We start from the raw sequence: 17,455 nt of genomic DNA on the forward strand, positions 1-17,455 counted from the left end.
AGGGCTTAAGGAATTTGTGGGTTGTCATTATCACAGGCACTACAAACTGGTACAGGTCTTATCCCCATTTAGACAACACCTACATTTCTCTCTGTCCTGCGCAAGAGTCGGCCAAGCTCTTGTTCCCAAAAATATCTGTGCATCGCCATTAACCTCGTCTGCCCATCTCAGATGTGGTTGCACACTTTTTCTTTTTCATTCCACATGGCCAAATAATAATTTTTAAATGGGAGAATCACCATCCATTCCTGCAATATGTCCAGATCATCGCAGTTTTGAGAGTCTTATATGTTGTACCACATCTAATGTTTCCAAGCCACCTGAAAGATTAGTCCACAAGCAGAAAACTATCCTTAATCATTTCCAATCTGTTTTTTTCATATCATTCCATTTGATCTGCTTTATTTAAAATCTCCAATCTTTAAATCTCAATGCTTGTTCTTTTTGATTTTATGAGAGCCTTTGAATCAGTTAACCATAAGATCCTCCTCACTAAACCTCAAATCCTTCCACATCAAATAGAGTCCTAAAGTGGTTCCTCTTCTTCTTATCCCATCGGTCTTAAAATGATTTTATTCCAACAACTCGGAGGTTCCTCAGGGGTTCTCACATTCACCAACCCTTTTCTCCATTTACATAAAAAATCTCCATGAATCCGTTTATCATTCGCATGGATGCTGACAATCTCCAAATCTACCTATCCTCCCATCCCTCTGAGATGCTTGAGATCAACAAAAAGATACAAGAAGATATAGATAGCATTAATGCATTAGCATGAAACGATTTGAGATTTAATGGTGGAAAAACCAAGGCCACTCTTATTGGCTTTATTCCTTCCCATACTTTTTCTTAACAACCAACCAATTCACTTTTACTCCACAATAAAAACCCTTTGTCACATTTGATCAACACCTCCCCTGAAATGATCATACTTCCCAAATCACAAGAAAATCCATAACAGAACTTAAACAATTCCTAAGATTCCATGATTCCGTCCTTTAGAATACCCGTTGCTCCTAGTATTCTTTCACTTTGACTACAGTCTCTTGGTCTACAGAGGGCTATCTGCTGGTCTAGAGTTGAGACTGAAGAGACTCATGAATTGCTTTGTAAGATTTATCTTCAGGTTTCTCAGGCGCTCTCGTGTCTTCTGAAGTTAATACCTCCTTGATGTTTTCCTATTCCAAATCTTTAAATTCAAAAACCTACCAATATCCTTGATATCCTCACTCTACACTCATCCATCCATTCATTAAATATCAGATCCCAACTTTATTTTTCTAACTTCCCAGATTTACTTATATAAGCCCTCCCACAAAACCTCTACTTCAGCTTCAGCAAATCCTTCATCATACATGCATCCTCCTTCTGGAATTCTATTCCCATTTCCATTCTTTCCAATAAACAACACCTATTCCTTCATTTACTACATAACTGAACCTCTGCATTAATGTGAACAATGTATATAGCCATTGTTGATCACTATTATACATTATAATTTAACCTAATGTATTAATGTTATTTTGACCTCTACACTGAAACTTTCAAAATGTTTGCCAGACAATCAATCGTAATGTCTGAACCATCTTAGGGGATTTTTGTCCCAGAATAAAATTATTTTTTCATTCATTCATAACTAGTTACCGGAAGATTTGGTACAATACTGAATTGTGCACTTATGGGTTGTAGTGTTACAACAATTAATAAATCAATCAATAATTTTACATTATTTTTAACTAAAAGGAACTAATAATATATTAACTGTCATATCACACTTAAAGGACTCGTACTCAGTAAATTGGAATAACAATCATCATTCAAAATCCAGACAGACGTGATTGACTTCATCAGTCGGACTGAAACTTACTTGTAAATCAGATATAGAACAGTAAGGATACTCTGTAATTTCTCTTTCGATTTGCAATAAACAGAAAGCTTATTTTGCCATTGTTTGGCAGTTGTTGGCAAGAATAAAGTGAAATGCATGATATGTACAAAGCACTAGCAACCTTCCCTCCATTTCAAATTTTGAATGATCCAATTTTCTTGGTAATCCATCAATATTACCCCTACATGATCAATCTGAATGTCAAAATCTGGTTTTACTGTCATTCTTCCCACTGACCATATAGAGGTCCCTATATATAAAACTTACTAATATCATTAGTTTATGAGGTAAACACAATGTTATACAAAATTAATTTTCTTTTAATAACCAAATGCGTTAATAGAAAATTATATATATAAGTAATTGACCATATTAATTCAAATTATGAAAAAGATGGTCAGGAGGGCGGTCACAATAAAATAAAAAAGTTAACAACCATTTATTTGTCAAAGTTTCGCCCCACTTTGTGGAGCTTCATCAGGGCTGTTTTCTGCGTGGTCAATTAGTTAACTATTTTTGTTTTCTTGCAACCGCACCCCTGACCATCTTCTTCATAATTTGTTAATAGAAAATTGTTATTTTCTTTATTAACCATCTATATGAAGATTTTAAGTAGTCATTCTGGTTATTTTTACAGATTGCAAATCAATAACCATACAATATTTACTGAGAGTAGTATTATGATGAAATATTTAATGCACATTGGCATTACATTTCATAAGCTATAATAAATAATACACCACCGACAATAATTTTAAACTTTTATTTTATTTATCGACTTATTTTAAACTTTTGAATCATCAAAAAAAAGTTAAAACAATAAAATAAAATACAGGAAATAGGTAAGATGAAAAGAAACATTAGCAATCAAAATAAATGTATTTAACAGTTGTGTAATAGTACAATAAAAAGTGGATTTATAAAATAAATACACAAAAATGTGGTGTCATTTCATATTCAAACGCAGCATTAAAGAAAGCAAAATAAAACTTCCAGAACGAGTGTGAGAAAACGGACAATGATAAAACACAGGGCTCACAAATTTTTATTAATGTGAACATTAAATTTGATTCAAATATTATTAAAAAAAAAAAATTTTAACATCAATAATCTTTTTTACATAAAACATTTTGTGGTAATGCTCTCGAGGCTTTCATTTTGAATAAAAACGGACTCAAGAGACCTATAACATTTAATTGAAACTTTTGGCCGACTTTGCGCTTCTCTCCTAAGCTGCCTACTTTCTAAACAAATTCCTTGTGCCTATATTTTTAATTTAATTTAACTATAAAACATGGCAATAAGAAAACTTTCGGCTTAGATGCTAACCATTTCATCTGATGTAAATAACAAAACCACTTTTCTTCTTCTTTTTTTTTTAAAGTTGTTTTATTTTTTCTTTTGCATCGATTCTCTGGTTTTACAATAAAATTTTATTCAAAATACCACTTGAATAAAAACATTAGAAAAGCGTTTTCAATACGCGGGAGCAATGAAAAATCTATAATCGATCTACAAACAATAATAATAATTATTAATACAAGTACGAACTGCCTTCGAGGCAGAGAATGGGATTTCATATTCTTTTTTTTTTTTTTCACATAAAGTTAAATATTTATTTATATATATATAATAATATATTTATATATTATATCTCTTTTTCTTTTATTTTTTTTCCCTTTTTCTTTTTTTTTAAATTCATGTATTGCCTGTACATTGATAAGCACATAAAAAATGTAAATAATTGATAAAATGGTTCTGCTGAAGGAAACGGATGAGCGAAGATTGGCTGTGTGAAGAAGGCGCAGATTGCGCGAAGCACCTAAACTTAGGATGGAGCAGGGGGCAGTGGTAGTAAAGAGTACGACGGCGTCGCTCTTGACATCAATATCGAGCGCTCATGACTCCACAGCCTTCTTTTTGCTCTTCTTTTTCAGGAATGAAGGAGTCCTCAATCCCTTTTTCTTTTTCTTGTCCTTCTTCGGAGAGTCTTCTGTTGAGAGATCCTTTGTAGGAGAACCCTGCCAACAAAAAAGATAAATAAGCTTTATCATAAGAATTGGAATCCTTATCATATCATATCCAAGTTAAACTAAATTGAGGTAGTATTCATTGGTCAACTAACAGCCATTCAGTTGTTTATGTTACGGAGAAAACATAAACAACTGAAACTGTTCTGTTTCATCTCCAGTTGAAACTGTTCTGTTTCATCTCCAGTTGAAACTGTTCTGTTTCATCTCCAGTTGAAACTGTTCTGTTTCAGTATTTCTCCAAGGTCACTTTTAGTATTTATAAAGTTAATTATTTAATAATGTTGAAAAGTAGTGAAGCTTTAAATGATAATATTTAAAAAAAAAAGCAAAGAGGAAAGTTTAAACAGAGAAAACTGGAAGTAAGATATATCTAATCAGAATAGCAATTGGGGGAAAACTTTGAAAAGTTCCTGTGAAAACTATAAATGTCAAGGAATGCTGCATAAAAAGGCAGCTTGTGAAGACCAGTACCAGTATATATAATTTTCAAATTTCTGGGGCTAAGAAATAGCTGCTCCATGTTAACCCAAGATGTATTTTACTTGGTTATAGACCTGGGAACTTTATAAATAATGTACCTATCGAATAAATTTAAGCGTATAACGATTATTTGACGAAATAATCTCAATAAAATAACTTAAATTAAATCGGTACCACTACAACCAACGAAGGGTTAATGAGTGTGCAGTACTTTGTAAGGAGTACTGTTACTAGACCAACGGTTGTGCAAGGAGGTGATTTGGTCAGAATCACGCTCGACTGCTAGATTTTTAAACAATTAAGGGTACACAATTTGTGAGACTGGGTGGACCCTGGATGGTACCCGAACCCACAGGGCTGACTCATGGCTACAGTAACTGCCACGGCCTGATTCAAACCCAGGTCCTAGGAGTTAGAAGCACAGTACCTTATCAATGAGCTATCCACTCCCACTGTCAAATAACCACCTTTATTTATTTCTTGAAATAATTTACCATTCATTACAAAAGTAATATATTTCCAAATCCCTAAATGCTGGAGATTTATCATTAGATAACCATTCATTTAATTTATCATACATTAAAATTAAGTAATATATTTCTGAATCCATTTTTGCATTTATGACTAGTTTCCTTCAATTTTTATTTTATATAAAAACTCTGTTATGCTTATTATCCAGTTAATCTGATAATGATATAAAATGATAAAATAAAATATATTTAAAATGATTCAATTTATAGTTTAAATAATTTTTTTTTAAAAACACATTTTCTTGAGGATTAGATTTTTTATATCATCTCATAGTTCTACCATAGTTGACAATATAATTCATGTCATCTTATACTCCTACCATGTTAAGAATCCTTTTTTAGTTTTTATAATTTTTTTTAGTCCTGATGAACTCTTAAGTTTTGTACTGAGGGCGCTAAATCAATGAACTTATTATTAAAAAATCCAAATGAAAAATTAATTTAATGGCTTACACAAATTAAAAATTAAAACATGAGAATGTTTCATCAATGAAATGGAATTAAACTTTAAGTGTATACATAAAATTAAAAACGATTATGGATGAAAAATATACAACATATAATTCTAAACTATTTTAGGTTATCTAACTACAGCAGAAAAAAAATTATAGAGAAACCACACAGCATGCGGTGCAATTATATTTGGCATTATTTTTTAACTTCTTTTCATAGATCTACATAAATAATTATGAGTGACAATAATATAAGCAAAACAAAAAAACCAAAACATGTTTAGAAACACTGCATAATTTTAATGACTATCTAAGTAAGGGTTTGGGAAAAAAAATAGTAAAGTAGCACTGATCAGAAATTCATAAGTTTTTCTACGATGTAATAAATTCTGATAATTGAGCAGTCTTTCTTCATTTTCATCGCTTAATATGAACAAAGCATTACTGATGACAACAAACTTTCAAATAGACATAAAACATAGATAGACCGGATTGCAAAACCTCGGGTGCCGATATTTATAGTAACTTGGTATGATAACTGGTAATGTGTAATGGAACTTGGTACTATAACAGAAGCAATTATAGTAATAAGAAAAAAATAGAGAGAAAATCTCAATGTAATTCACAACACAATACTCAGTATATGTTAAAAGACGGTTCAAAAGAACCGTAAGATAGCAGTAACAGGAATAACAATGAAAGTTAACGTTATAAAAAGTAAATTTTTGTGAGAGGTTATCCTCTCACATCTCTTATATCGTGGTACCCCCATGAAATGAAAGTTGAACCACTACGGCCGAAATCAAATTGGTACTGCTCTAGACACAAGGTTGCTTAAGGTGATTCCTCAACTTTCTCAGCTAAAATGTCCTCTAGTTCTTCATAGTTTGATCATTGTATATGATAGAGATTGATCATTTAAAACTGTCCATTATAATATAAAAAGGATCAACAAATGTCTGCCATCTATTGGCAAACCAATGAACCATTAGGGGTGCTGGAGCCAAGTATGTGAACAAACACCACGGTGGACAGAATCTCTGAGATCAGAGCAACATCATTTTTTAGCTCATGAGTAGTAAATTGTAGTACGAGAGACGAATCCTAAACCCCTCCCAGGCAGAGAAATACAGGTCTAGATGAGAGAGAAGGAAAATGAAGAACAAGAACCTCAAATCATTGGCCAAGTAAAATTGTAATATCTTTTATTATGCACAATCATCTCACAGATTAAAAAAGTCAAAATTTACTTTATTAACAATACTAATTGAACATACCATATTGAACACTCTTTTGGCTTGAACCTCATATAATCAGTTTTTATTATTAATTAATCGAGAATAGAGGTGTTCTTTTCCTTTTCACCATGAACAATTTATTTCAAATCCATTTCAGTCAACATCATTCTTACATATGATTATAATTATTTTTTATTATATCACCCAACATTGTATATTACAAGCAACCCAGGGAATATCTGAATTAAAAAGTACATGATCTTTAAATGTGGGATTTTTCATCTATTAACAAGATGTTTTATACTTTACTATTAAAGCCCAAAAGTTTCATTTTTTAAGGTTAATTTTTCTATTTACTTTCCAAGTGATTTTCAATTGTGTTAGTTATAAAACTATAAGTAATTTTGTAATTTTAATTTTATACATAAAAATAAGGGATATAAGGAGGTTTAGTATGTATAAATACATTGCGGAGGTGTAACATGCGCAGGATGATACTGAAGGCAGTGGGACCAGTGCCATTATTATTATTTTTTGCTTCTAATTAACTTATTATTTTAAATTAATTATTAACTTATTATTTTGTGTAAAGAGAATTTTTTTTTTTTTTTACATATGTATATCAAAATATTTTTTTTTAACTTCACACTTCATTATTTATTTTTTGTAACAACACACCAGTTCATTTTTTTTTTTGTTCATATTTTAATTTAATAAAATTTGTGAATCACTTGGAAGGTTATTATTTTTTTTATTATTATTATTTCATTCTCCCCATTATTTTATTTTTTTGTGTGTGATATTTATTTCAGGTCCTCCATTTTTATTTTAACTCAAACCAGTGAACATTTAACTCTGGGGAAGAGGTCAGTTTTTCATTAACGAAACACCCCTCGCCCCAACACTTTACATTACATCATATTTTCCAAATTACAAAGTAACTGACATTAAATACAGTGCGCCAAAGTTTATATTGACTGAATAAATGAATAAAGCAAAACAAAAAAAAAAAAAAAAAGACACATAAAACTAAACTACTTCTCACAACCACAAAAGCGTAGATATATAAAAGGTAACTCACGCTCACCTCCTTGCTGCTCTGCGAGAAAGTGCTTTGATGAGCATCTGAGTGGTCCCCGTTGTACGTATTCTCACCTATGACATACATATAAAAGATCATATTTTTTGAAAAAATAAATAATAAATAAAAACCAATAATCATAACATTGTAACTGATTGTTGGAAAAGAGTTCGGGGGCAGTCAAGATCACACAGGTCTTGACCGCGACCCGTATCATCTTCCTACAATTGTAATTATAAAATAAGAAACTTTAATAAAATACTATGAATTTACTTTATATATTTAAACGAAAAAAAAAAAAAAAATTAAGAACAATAAAGAAAAGAAAAACAGAATGATAGAACCGTAAGAATTGATAGAGAAAGAAATTAAACTAAAAGGTGTGAATAAATTGTATTTTTGTAAACCTAAATTAATACCGCATACATTAATGAGGTTTAGTATTACATTAATAAGGAGTTATTAATTTATTTAATAAAATAATAAAAATAGATTTTCTAGCTGAAGACCAATACATAATATTTCATGTTTTAGCAACATTTTGACTACTCATAAGGCATTCTTAGTAAAATTTTATTAAAAATATATGGCAATTTTGAGACCAAATGACATTTTAAAGACTAAATAAAGATGGCCTGTTCAGGCGCCAAAAATTTATAATATTTTGACAGAAAAGTTTATTAAAGATGGCTGAATTAATAGTCTTAATGAAGAAAATCTATTCAACTCAGTATAAAAATTAATAATATTAAAAATATCAATAATTCCAACAAACATATTAATAACAATTCCAAACTGACTCACAAAGTATATGACGAACACAGGAAAAAAAGCAATTGAGTAACCGAAAACGATAACAAAAGCTTCACAAATTTAAAAATATTACATTTACTCACACCTATCACATCTGATAGTATAACATAGAATGTCACTTTTATTAGATGAATTATTTAATAATCAGGTAATAAATTTAATTTTGAAGAGTGAAAGAGATAATTACTACAGTACAAACATAATCCATTTTGAAAACAATTGAAATTTAAAATTTTAAGTTCTTCAGTACTCACCAATCAATCTATGACCAATGTCCCCTTTTAAATATCCACATTTATTTTCCGAAAATTGAGTTTTTAAAACTTAGACAAGAATACAATTGTTTTACCAAAATTTTAGTTCATTAGTATTCAAGTTTATCAATGAATGACAAGAGAATTAAAAAATTAATTAATGAATGGAATAAGTGCCAGTTGCACCAGTCTAGGTTATAACTAAGATTTTTCAATGAGTAACAGTAAAACTCATATAACTGAATGACCTGTTTTTGGTGTACAGTTAAACTTTAGGACATTACCAAGGTTACTGAAGATAACATTAAGATAGATTACACTTACGTTTCCTGCCAGTTTTATAATGATTAATAAATTGTAAAAGCTTTATAATATAATTATGATCAAAATGCTCAGATTTTATTTATAACGCCACCATAATAAGTTCTAAATTCCTATTATCTTTTGTTATATTTTTTAATGTTATTTTGTTGGTTTTGGTACCATACATTCCAATAATGATTTTCTCTTTATTCTGTGCATATTATCTAACATTTCAGCTTTATCACAATTTGGTGTTTTAATTTAACATTTTGATAGATAAATAATATAATAGCAAGGAATAATTAAACATTATTTGGCTTTCCTTAATTTATTAAGTCACAAGAGATAATATAATATAAAATATTGATCCTAGAAAACAGATTGTAGCTGATACTATGGAAGGTTTCTTGTATAGTTTACTTGGGGTTTCTCTCTAAATCAGTTTAACCGGCCATCCTTGCCTAGTTAAGTTTTACTCCGGTTTTAAGATTAAACTTTTTTCGTGCAATGGATGATAATTGACTTTAACTGAGATTTCAGAAATCATAGCAAAACTGTGTTAGCACCAGTCTTAAGGGTATTATCCCTGTCATCCCAAAAAGTGACATTTCATATTGTACAACCAGATAAATAAATAATTAAAAAAAAAAAATTGTTACCTTAAGGTGGCGTCTTATACTAGGTTAAAAGAAAACTCCAAGATTTTCTTGTTAAAGCAGAAAGCTACCAAGATGAAAACAGCTTAAGCTCAAAATGTGAAGAGAAAAAAAAAATAGTTAAAGACTGCAAAGCATATCCATTAGTAGAAATGTTAACCTTTTTTTTTTTTGTTGCCTTGTTAAAGTAGAAAAAAAAAATAAAAAAGAAACAACAGAAAAATAATACAAAAACAGGACAGAAAAAGTACAGGAGAAATAAACATTTAATAAAAAATAGTAAAATAAAAGAATACAAGAGGAACTTAATACCAATCACAGTTACAATAAAATTAAAAAACATTTTTTAAAATATGAAAGTATAAATATCTCAACATATAATGTAATTACAAATTTACAATCAGTTAAATTACATTATTTATAAGTAACTAATAGTAACCCGTTTCAATTATTTACATTATAATTACTTTATTACTTAGCCTTACCTAATAACATTATCTAAATCAAACTACAGAAACGAATTTACTTTAACAATATGTCCAATCTAGTATAATATCAATGTAAATAAAAATCTAAACATACAAAAAAAAAAATTTTAAAATAAGAAGCAAATATATCATCCTAATAAAGGTTCTATTATTTAAAAAAGAAAACTCATTATTCATAAGGCAGTGTAAAATGTCTGCAATACAAAATTATACCTGCGTTTAATTATAGCAAATTAAAATCAAACTAAAAGAATGAATACTTGAGATATAAAATACTAAGATAACAAAAAACATCAGGCCAAAAAGAAGTTTCAAAGAGAACTTAAAACCAAATTATAACTAAATTAAAAACAAAAACCTTGATACACAAACAAATTTTATATTTCTGCAATAGTTTCCTCAAATATAGTATACAAAGCATTTGGAGGCTGCTTGAAGGAGGTTATCATCTCATCACAATCGGCATCATATCCAGTCATTGATGCGGGGCTGAAGTCAAGAGTGTATTTGGAGAGAACTAACGTTTCGTAAACCGTTCGGTCAGTATCACCCTCGTATCCTTTATCAGAACATGTTTCTAGATCGGAATACAAAGTGTCATTTTTCTCTTCACAACAGAGCTTACTCTCCTTGAGGCTTCCGCTGCTGTCATAGCAATAGGCTGATAAAGAAATGTCCGAAATGGGCGAAAAGTCATTTTCCAAATTTTCACTTTTAGGGTTATTGTTATTGTCTTTATTTAATAGATTATTATTTTCAGAGTTTTTATTAGCCTTAATCTCTTCAATATCATTTGAGTTTTCATAAGGAAATGGGATAACTTCAATCAAATTAGATTTGTTATCGTAAATTTCATTAATTACAGAAAACTCTTTTTCCAGTTTTAGGGAATCATCCTTTTCTTCAGATTCATTTCCTTTTTTGCACGAAATAACTGTATCTTCAGTGATGTCTTCGCAAGAAGTCGAATGAGAGGCGAATGCAACCATATCATCAAATCCGATAAGTGATATATCAGGAGAACTTACATAAGTCCTAAGTGACATGTTGTCTTGCTCTGCAAAAAGTGATTCGCAAGATGTATTAAAATCACGGCAATGTGAATTGCTGAGGTTATTACACAAGGATGCGGTCAAGTCAGGATAAAACAGTTTAGCAGGTAACGTTTCTACATCACATATTGAGCTGTCTGATTCTATTGCTCCTTCAAAATCATGCCCGATATGTTCTTCAAGACTTGTAATACTCTTCTTTACATCACTCATATCATCATAAGACAAATCGACTGAAGCAGTCGTGTCATCAGTTGAAGAGAAACCAGTGGGAGAACCATTGATGATGAGCGATCTTCTTTCAGGCAAAAGGCTTATGGTTTCTTCTTCAACTTTTTTCTCGAACCTCATCGAAAGCTCTTTGATAACATTCGACATTAGCTCTTTCCTTCCAGGCGGTATTCCAGTTTTAAGGATATCAGGGATTGAAGATTTCATGTCATTTTCATCCTCGTCTTCGTCGATATAAATCCTCATTTTGGTTTGTGTTCCTACGCTGTGGTACTCAACGTTGTTCCTGGTCAAAGTCGAGGCATCAATGAGGCGGCATTTGACAACTTGCCCGACACCAACATCTGGAGTGCAAAATCGGTTAGGAATACATGCAGCAACAAACACCCACAAATCATGCTCCCAATTATATGTTAAAACAAACAAGTGGCTTAAACTAAAAATTAAAAAAAAAAATCAAAAAGTGCTTGTATACCTTTGCTAATAGCACGATCAGCAGAAGAACTTCTTTTAACATCTGGAACTGGATTCACTGGTATTACAAGATGCAGGAGTAAAAATGATAATTTGATGATAAATGACAGTGAAAGCTTAGGTTCAATTCAATGAATCAAGAAATAATAAAAATTTGAAATCTTATTCTTTTGGATGGCCCTGAGGTATTTTTTTTTTTTTTTGAAAACCCTACAATACATTGTTTTTTTCATAAAATTTTGTTTAATCTTAAGAAACAATAACAATAAAGGAGAGAATAAAATAAAATAAACAAAAGGGGAGATTCATCAATAAGAAATTTTTAAAAATATAACAGTTCAATTTGTATGATTTTACCTCTGAAAATTCTGTTTTTAATACTATACATTCCTTTTTCTCAGTAATGGAAACAATTACAGATTTAAAATGTTTACATCTTATTTTTGGTGATGTTTCAACAAAACAAACACAAGGATAATTAATTTGACCTATTGAAAAAATAAACATGAAAAAATTGATAAAAACCTGTTATGATAAACACTTTTCAGCGAATAGTAAAAGTTGCAAGATTTAGGAAAAACAAAGAATATTTTATATATAGGAAGATGGTCAGGGTTGCGGTCACAAGTGAAACGAAAATAGTTTACAACTATTTTATTTTCCAACGTTTCGCCCCACTTTGTAGGTCATCATCAGGGCTGTCCAAATAAATAAGTTGAACAGCTTGCTGCTTGCAAGTTGCTGTTCAACTTATTTATTTGGACAGCCCTGATGATGCCCTACAAAGTGGGGCGAAACGTTGGAAAATAAAATAGTTGTAAACTATTTTCGTTTCACTTGTGACCGCAACCCTGACCATCTTCCTATATATCAATTTTTACGGTCAACTATTTATACATATATAAAGAATATTTTAATTTAATATCATCCAAGTTATTTGTACTAAATATTTCTATGTTTTTATTACATATTTCAGGCATTCTGCAATAAAAACATGATTAATAACAATATGAAAACTTTTAAATTAAATCAACCAGGAGTCAATTTCCATAAGTTAGTACCAAAATTACTTTAAAAATTTTTTTTTTAAGTAAACAAATTTTCTAAAGGACCTTCTATCAAATTATTATATCAGCAATTTCAATAATTAACAATGTTTTATGACCGAATGCCTTATTTATGTTAAAACAAACATATATTTATGTACATGTTTTGACTTATTTATCACATAAAAAATCCCATCTCTAGTTATGAATAATAAATTAAATTGTGAAGAGTAAATAATCAAGGGCCAATCATCCAACTCTATAATAACAATTAATTTCTGATAAATTTATATTAAATAAATAATATAATAAAAATAGCTTCGTTTGCCATCTAAAATTTAATTGAGATTTAGAATGACAAATACGTATAAGTTAAATATTATAATCATAAATGATGATAGAAAGAATTAAAAATACAATTGAACCACAGTTTTCACTGGCAATGATGAGAGAGCTCTAACAATCATGCAAGAAATGAAGAAATAAAAAAAAAAAAAAATGAAAAAGGAGATAACCAAACGACTAACTAGATAGTTAAATTACAAATTAGTATACACAATCAAGGAAACATAAAATAAATCAAAGAGTTCTAAAATTACTTAATACAAATTTCTCTACATTTGATAGAATTTTTTTTCTTAAAAAAAAAATATTTCAAGTTGATGAGTGTGCATTTTTATAATAGAAAAAGACAATAAGTCGATTTGATCCTTACCTTGTACCGGAGGATACCTATGTGATTTGGATCGTTCAACATGCGGGTCAGGAAAATCATCTAACATAAAAAATAACATGCTCATAAAGTTCTTTATGCTTAACAGACATTCCTAGTGAATAAAAGAAAATTAAAAGAAACAAAATAGAAAAAAAAAAAAAAAAGAAAAGAAAGAAGATAGAAGAAAAAGAAAATCTAAACATTGTCATGCAGTCGTCGGTTCATACTTACTGTTTCCCTCCAGCTAGCGGGTAAAATGATGGACATTAACTTATAAAAGTGAATAAATTTAAATAGAAATCCTCAATATACACTTTTAAGTGTTTTTTAACGAGATTTTTTCTTTGTATTCATTTATTTATTTTTTTGAAAAATCAAGATTAAAAGTGATAATTGAAAATAAAAAAAAGAAACAACGCAGGCAAAGTTTTCTGATTGCTTACCATCGCTCAAAACAACTTCAGCCTGGCTTGGTGCAGGAGCTGTTTTCGTTTCGATTCGCAGCACTCTCGGTTCTGGAAATAATTGCAATTTCATAAAATTATGAAGATAAACCAACTAAACTGGGATGAGGGGATAATCATCAATAAAGTAAGGTAGCCTCAATAGGGTAACGTTTAAAAGACAACCTTTTCTTTTTATTTTTTCAAAAACCAGAAATAGTTTTATTTATATTTTTTCAAATGTTTACCAGCATTTTTATTTTTTTCTTTGAAACAAGAGAAAATAGATTTTTTATAAAATAAAAAGTTTAATTATAAATAATAAGTTGTAAGGTTACAACTTAAGTCCCAAAGGGTTTTCGTTAATTCTTTATTGTTTTTATTTTTCAGAAATAACACCTGATAATGTAAAGATAATTTTAAGTAAGGGGAAAAATAAAAATTACTATAAAATATAGCTTAACCACAAAAGCTTTTTAGATTTATAAATTATAATATTCAACTAGATGTATAAATAGTAAAATATTAAATTACTTTTTAAATTATTCATTCAAATTCGATGTGAAATTTGTTGTAAAAAACTGTCGATTATACATTATTTTTATTTTAGAACTAGATAATGAGCTAAAAAGCCTGAAATATTGTTCGAATTTAGGAAAAATAAAGAAGCAATATAAAGGGTGTTTTTCCTGAGAAGGGGTGCGGGATGGCTCGGTGGTAAGGCACTGTGCTACTAACTCCAAGGACCTGGGTTCGAATCTGACAGTGATAGATAATTATTTATTCTGTTACTGTAGTCATGAGTTAACCGAGTGAGTTCAGGAAGCCCCCCAGAGTCCAGCCAGCCTCATAAAATGGGTAACGTTAATTGGGTTAAAATTTGGGGGTCGAGCATGATTCTGACCAAATCACCTCCTTTCAAAACCATTGGTCTAGTAACGGCACTCCCTTACAAAGTACTGACCCTTCATAGGTTGTAGCGGTACAGGCTTATCTTTATTTTATTCCTGAAAAACAAAAATAAATAGTTTTTCTTTGAATAATAATATTTTTAAGATTGTATTTTTTTGCTACTTTGATTATTATGAAATATTTTCAGATTTTGTTAATATATAATTATATTATTTATATAATACCTATTACTGTTGATTAACTATACATATTATTTTTATACAATAGTATTATAATTATACATATAATTACGCATATTGGTTGCATTTATTTATTTTTCAAAACAACTATTTTACAGAAGTTATAATTATTTTTAATTTGATCTTAAAGAAAATTTATTTTAAGTTCTTATTTATTAATGACCTTTTATTTTCATTAAAAAGGTCCCTCTTTTCAAAAACTAATGTTATCCTTTTATTTATTAAATTTCAATTTACTTTTTTCTTATTTTTTGTTTAATTTATTGTGAAATGCTCAAATGTCTGGCATTAATTAAAACTGAGTTAAAGATTTCTATGTTTATTTAGAGCATTGCTCGCAGTTACAAATACAATCTAATTATTATATAATATCATATTGGAAAATAAGTTATAGTTTGAAGGATAGCCATCCTTCTTCAAGTATAAGTAAACCTTTTAAACTTATCGATTGTAGGTAATGTATCAATACTTAAGATATTTAGGAGATTTGAACATTGGACGATGTAATAGTACAATACATGCCCCTTGACAAAAAATGAGTTAAATACGGTTAGGAAGAACCTTTACTGATAATAGAATGTGAGAGCATACAGCTCAGTATTTAACGAGAGTAAAAATCACTCATTATTATTATATATAAATATTATTATTAAATAATTAATCAATTATTGATCTAACCTGATGTTTCCTCTTGCTCAGATTTGATGAGTGCAGCAGAAGACAGAGCAGCAGATGAAGAGAGTGCTTCACTCTCGCTTTGCTCTGTGTCTTCGTCTAAATAAAAAAATATATAATTAGTTAATGATTAATGAATAATTTATACAATAAAATCTATCTGAAGGTTTTTTTAATCGGTATTTTGGGTACTTGGCATCCTTACCAGTCGATTAAAATTAGTCTAAAATTTAGCTATACCTAAAAGTGTAAATTAATTTCCGTCAACGGATCTCCTTGTGTAAAAATGTTTGAAAAACACTCTGGTAAAAAGTTTACTATTCCCTGTAGATCTATTAGCTTAATATGGCAGATTTTTCAAAATGACCACTGTATATCTAAAATTTTATTGCCAATAACTCCTAAAGCATTAACATTAGCTGAAAAATCATTATAAACTACTTCATAGTGCATTTAACTATCTTCAATTTGAGCTAACTAATGAACTTCTTTATGAACAATAATACCGAGATAGAGTTTTTCCATAACAAATTTTTTTTTTCTTCCAAAAAACGAGAGAATCTTATTTCATGAATTTATATTGAAAATATGAAAACTACTATTCTTACTGGTACTGGTAATGGTGGGGAGAACAAGTCCGGGAAGTGGGCCTATTGGTCCTTTTTGCCATCCCTAAGACAAACCAATGGAATGACTCTTTATATATCTTATTCCTCTATATTGAACCTTTTCATCTTTGTAATGAAATTCAAAAAGGACACCCAATCTATAGAGGAAGCCTCATTTCCTTTAATTCTATCAGAGCCTAAAAGCCTGTATCTTAGTGATGCATACCTACCACAACCTGCTATGTAATGTAAGGCAATCTCTGGGGCCTGTCCGCATAAGCAGCAGGTTTCATCATGGACTACTCCACATATCTTAAGATGTCTGCAGTGACCTGTCAAGACTCCTATTAATAATCAGAGTTCGCTTCTGTTAAGGCCTAGCAGCCACTTAGTTTTAGAAGTTGAGGGTTTAGTTATTAAAATCTTGGCCTGTCTCAGCCCTATACAGTCCCTCCACTCCTTACCGGCTTTCTTCCATGTCTAATCAAGAACTACTTTTCTCTGATGACTCTACTATTCTTAGGAAAATAATCGTTATAAACTACTTTATGGTGTATTTAATGAGGTTTAAATTGAACTCTAATAGAAATCTTTACGTTCAATATTTTCCTAGATACAGTTTTTCAAAAACCAATATTTTTTTCTTAACAATGAGAAGTCAACATTTTGTGAATTTATTTAGGCGAATATCATGCTCTACCCAGAGAGTGGTAAGCTCTTTTCAAACAGTTTTGCATCATAATCCATTGAAAGAAATTTATTTACAATTACTTCTAGGTTAATTTTCAATTTTACTGGACTACATATTTATTTTTAAGTCATTGAAATCAATCTAAAAAGTTAT

The 17,455-nt window shown here is 29.7% G+C and overlaps 1 protein-coding gene across 18 annotated transcripts in view; it reads right to left on the reverse strand.

Moving 5' to 3' along the window:
• Positions 1-2,748: 2,748 nt before the first annotated feature.
• hts (adducin 1-like protein hts) overlaps positions 2,749-17,455 on the reverse strand; it is a 224,525-nt gene continuing 209,818 nt past the window's right edge. For 7 of the 18 annotated variants that reach the window (XM_014424835.2, XM_014424834.2, XM_014424829.2 and 4 more), the window contains 3 exons: positions 16,007-16,102; positions 14,178-14,249; positions 10,576-11,843 (listed from right to left, as the gene is read on the reverse strand). In XM_014424835.2, the coding sequence (XP_014280321.1) occupies positions 10,594-11,843; positions 14,178-14,249; positions 16,007-16,102 (1,418 nt within the window). In that variant the 3' untranslated portion in view covers positions 10,576-10,593. Of the gene's footprint in view, positions 3,910-7,702; positions 7,777-10,575; positions 11,844-11,974; positions 12,032-13,734; positions 13,795-14,177; positions 14,250-16,006; positions 16,103-17,455 lie in introns of those variants that run through there. The other 11 variants (XM_067053218.1, XM_014424839.3, XM_014424843.3 and 8 more) reach the window with 8 other exon arrangements.

Source organism: Halyomorpha halys, unplaced genomic scaffold (genome assembly GCF_000696795.3).
Source record: "Halyomorpha halys isolate HHAL.00 unplaced genomic scaffold, Hhal_1.1 Scaffold480.1, whole genome shotgun sequence".
Taxonomy (NCBI): domain Eukaryota; kingdom Metazoa; phylum Arthropoda; class Insecta; order Hemiptera; family Pentatomidae; genus Halyomorpha; species Halyomorpha halys.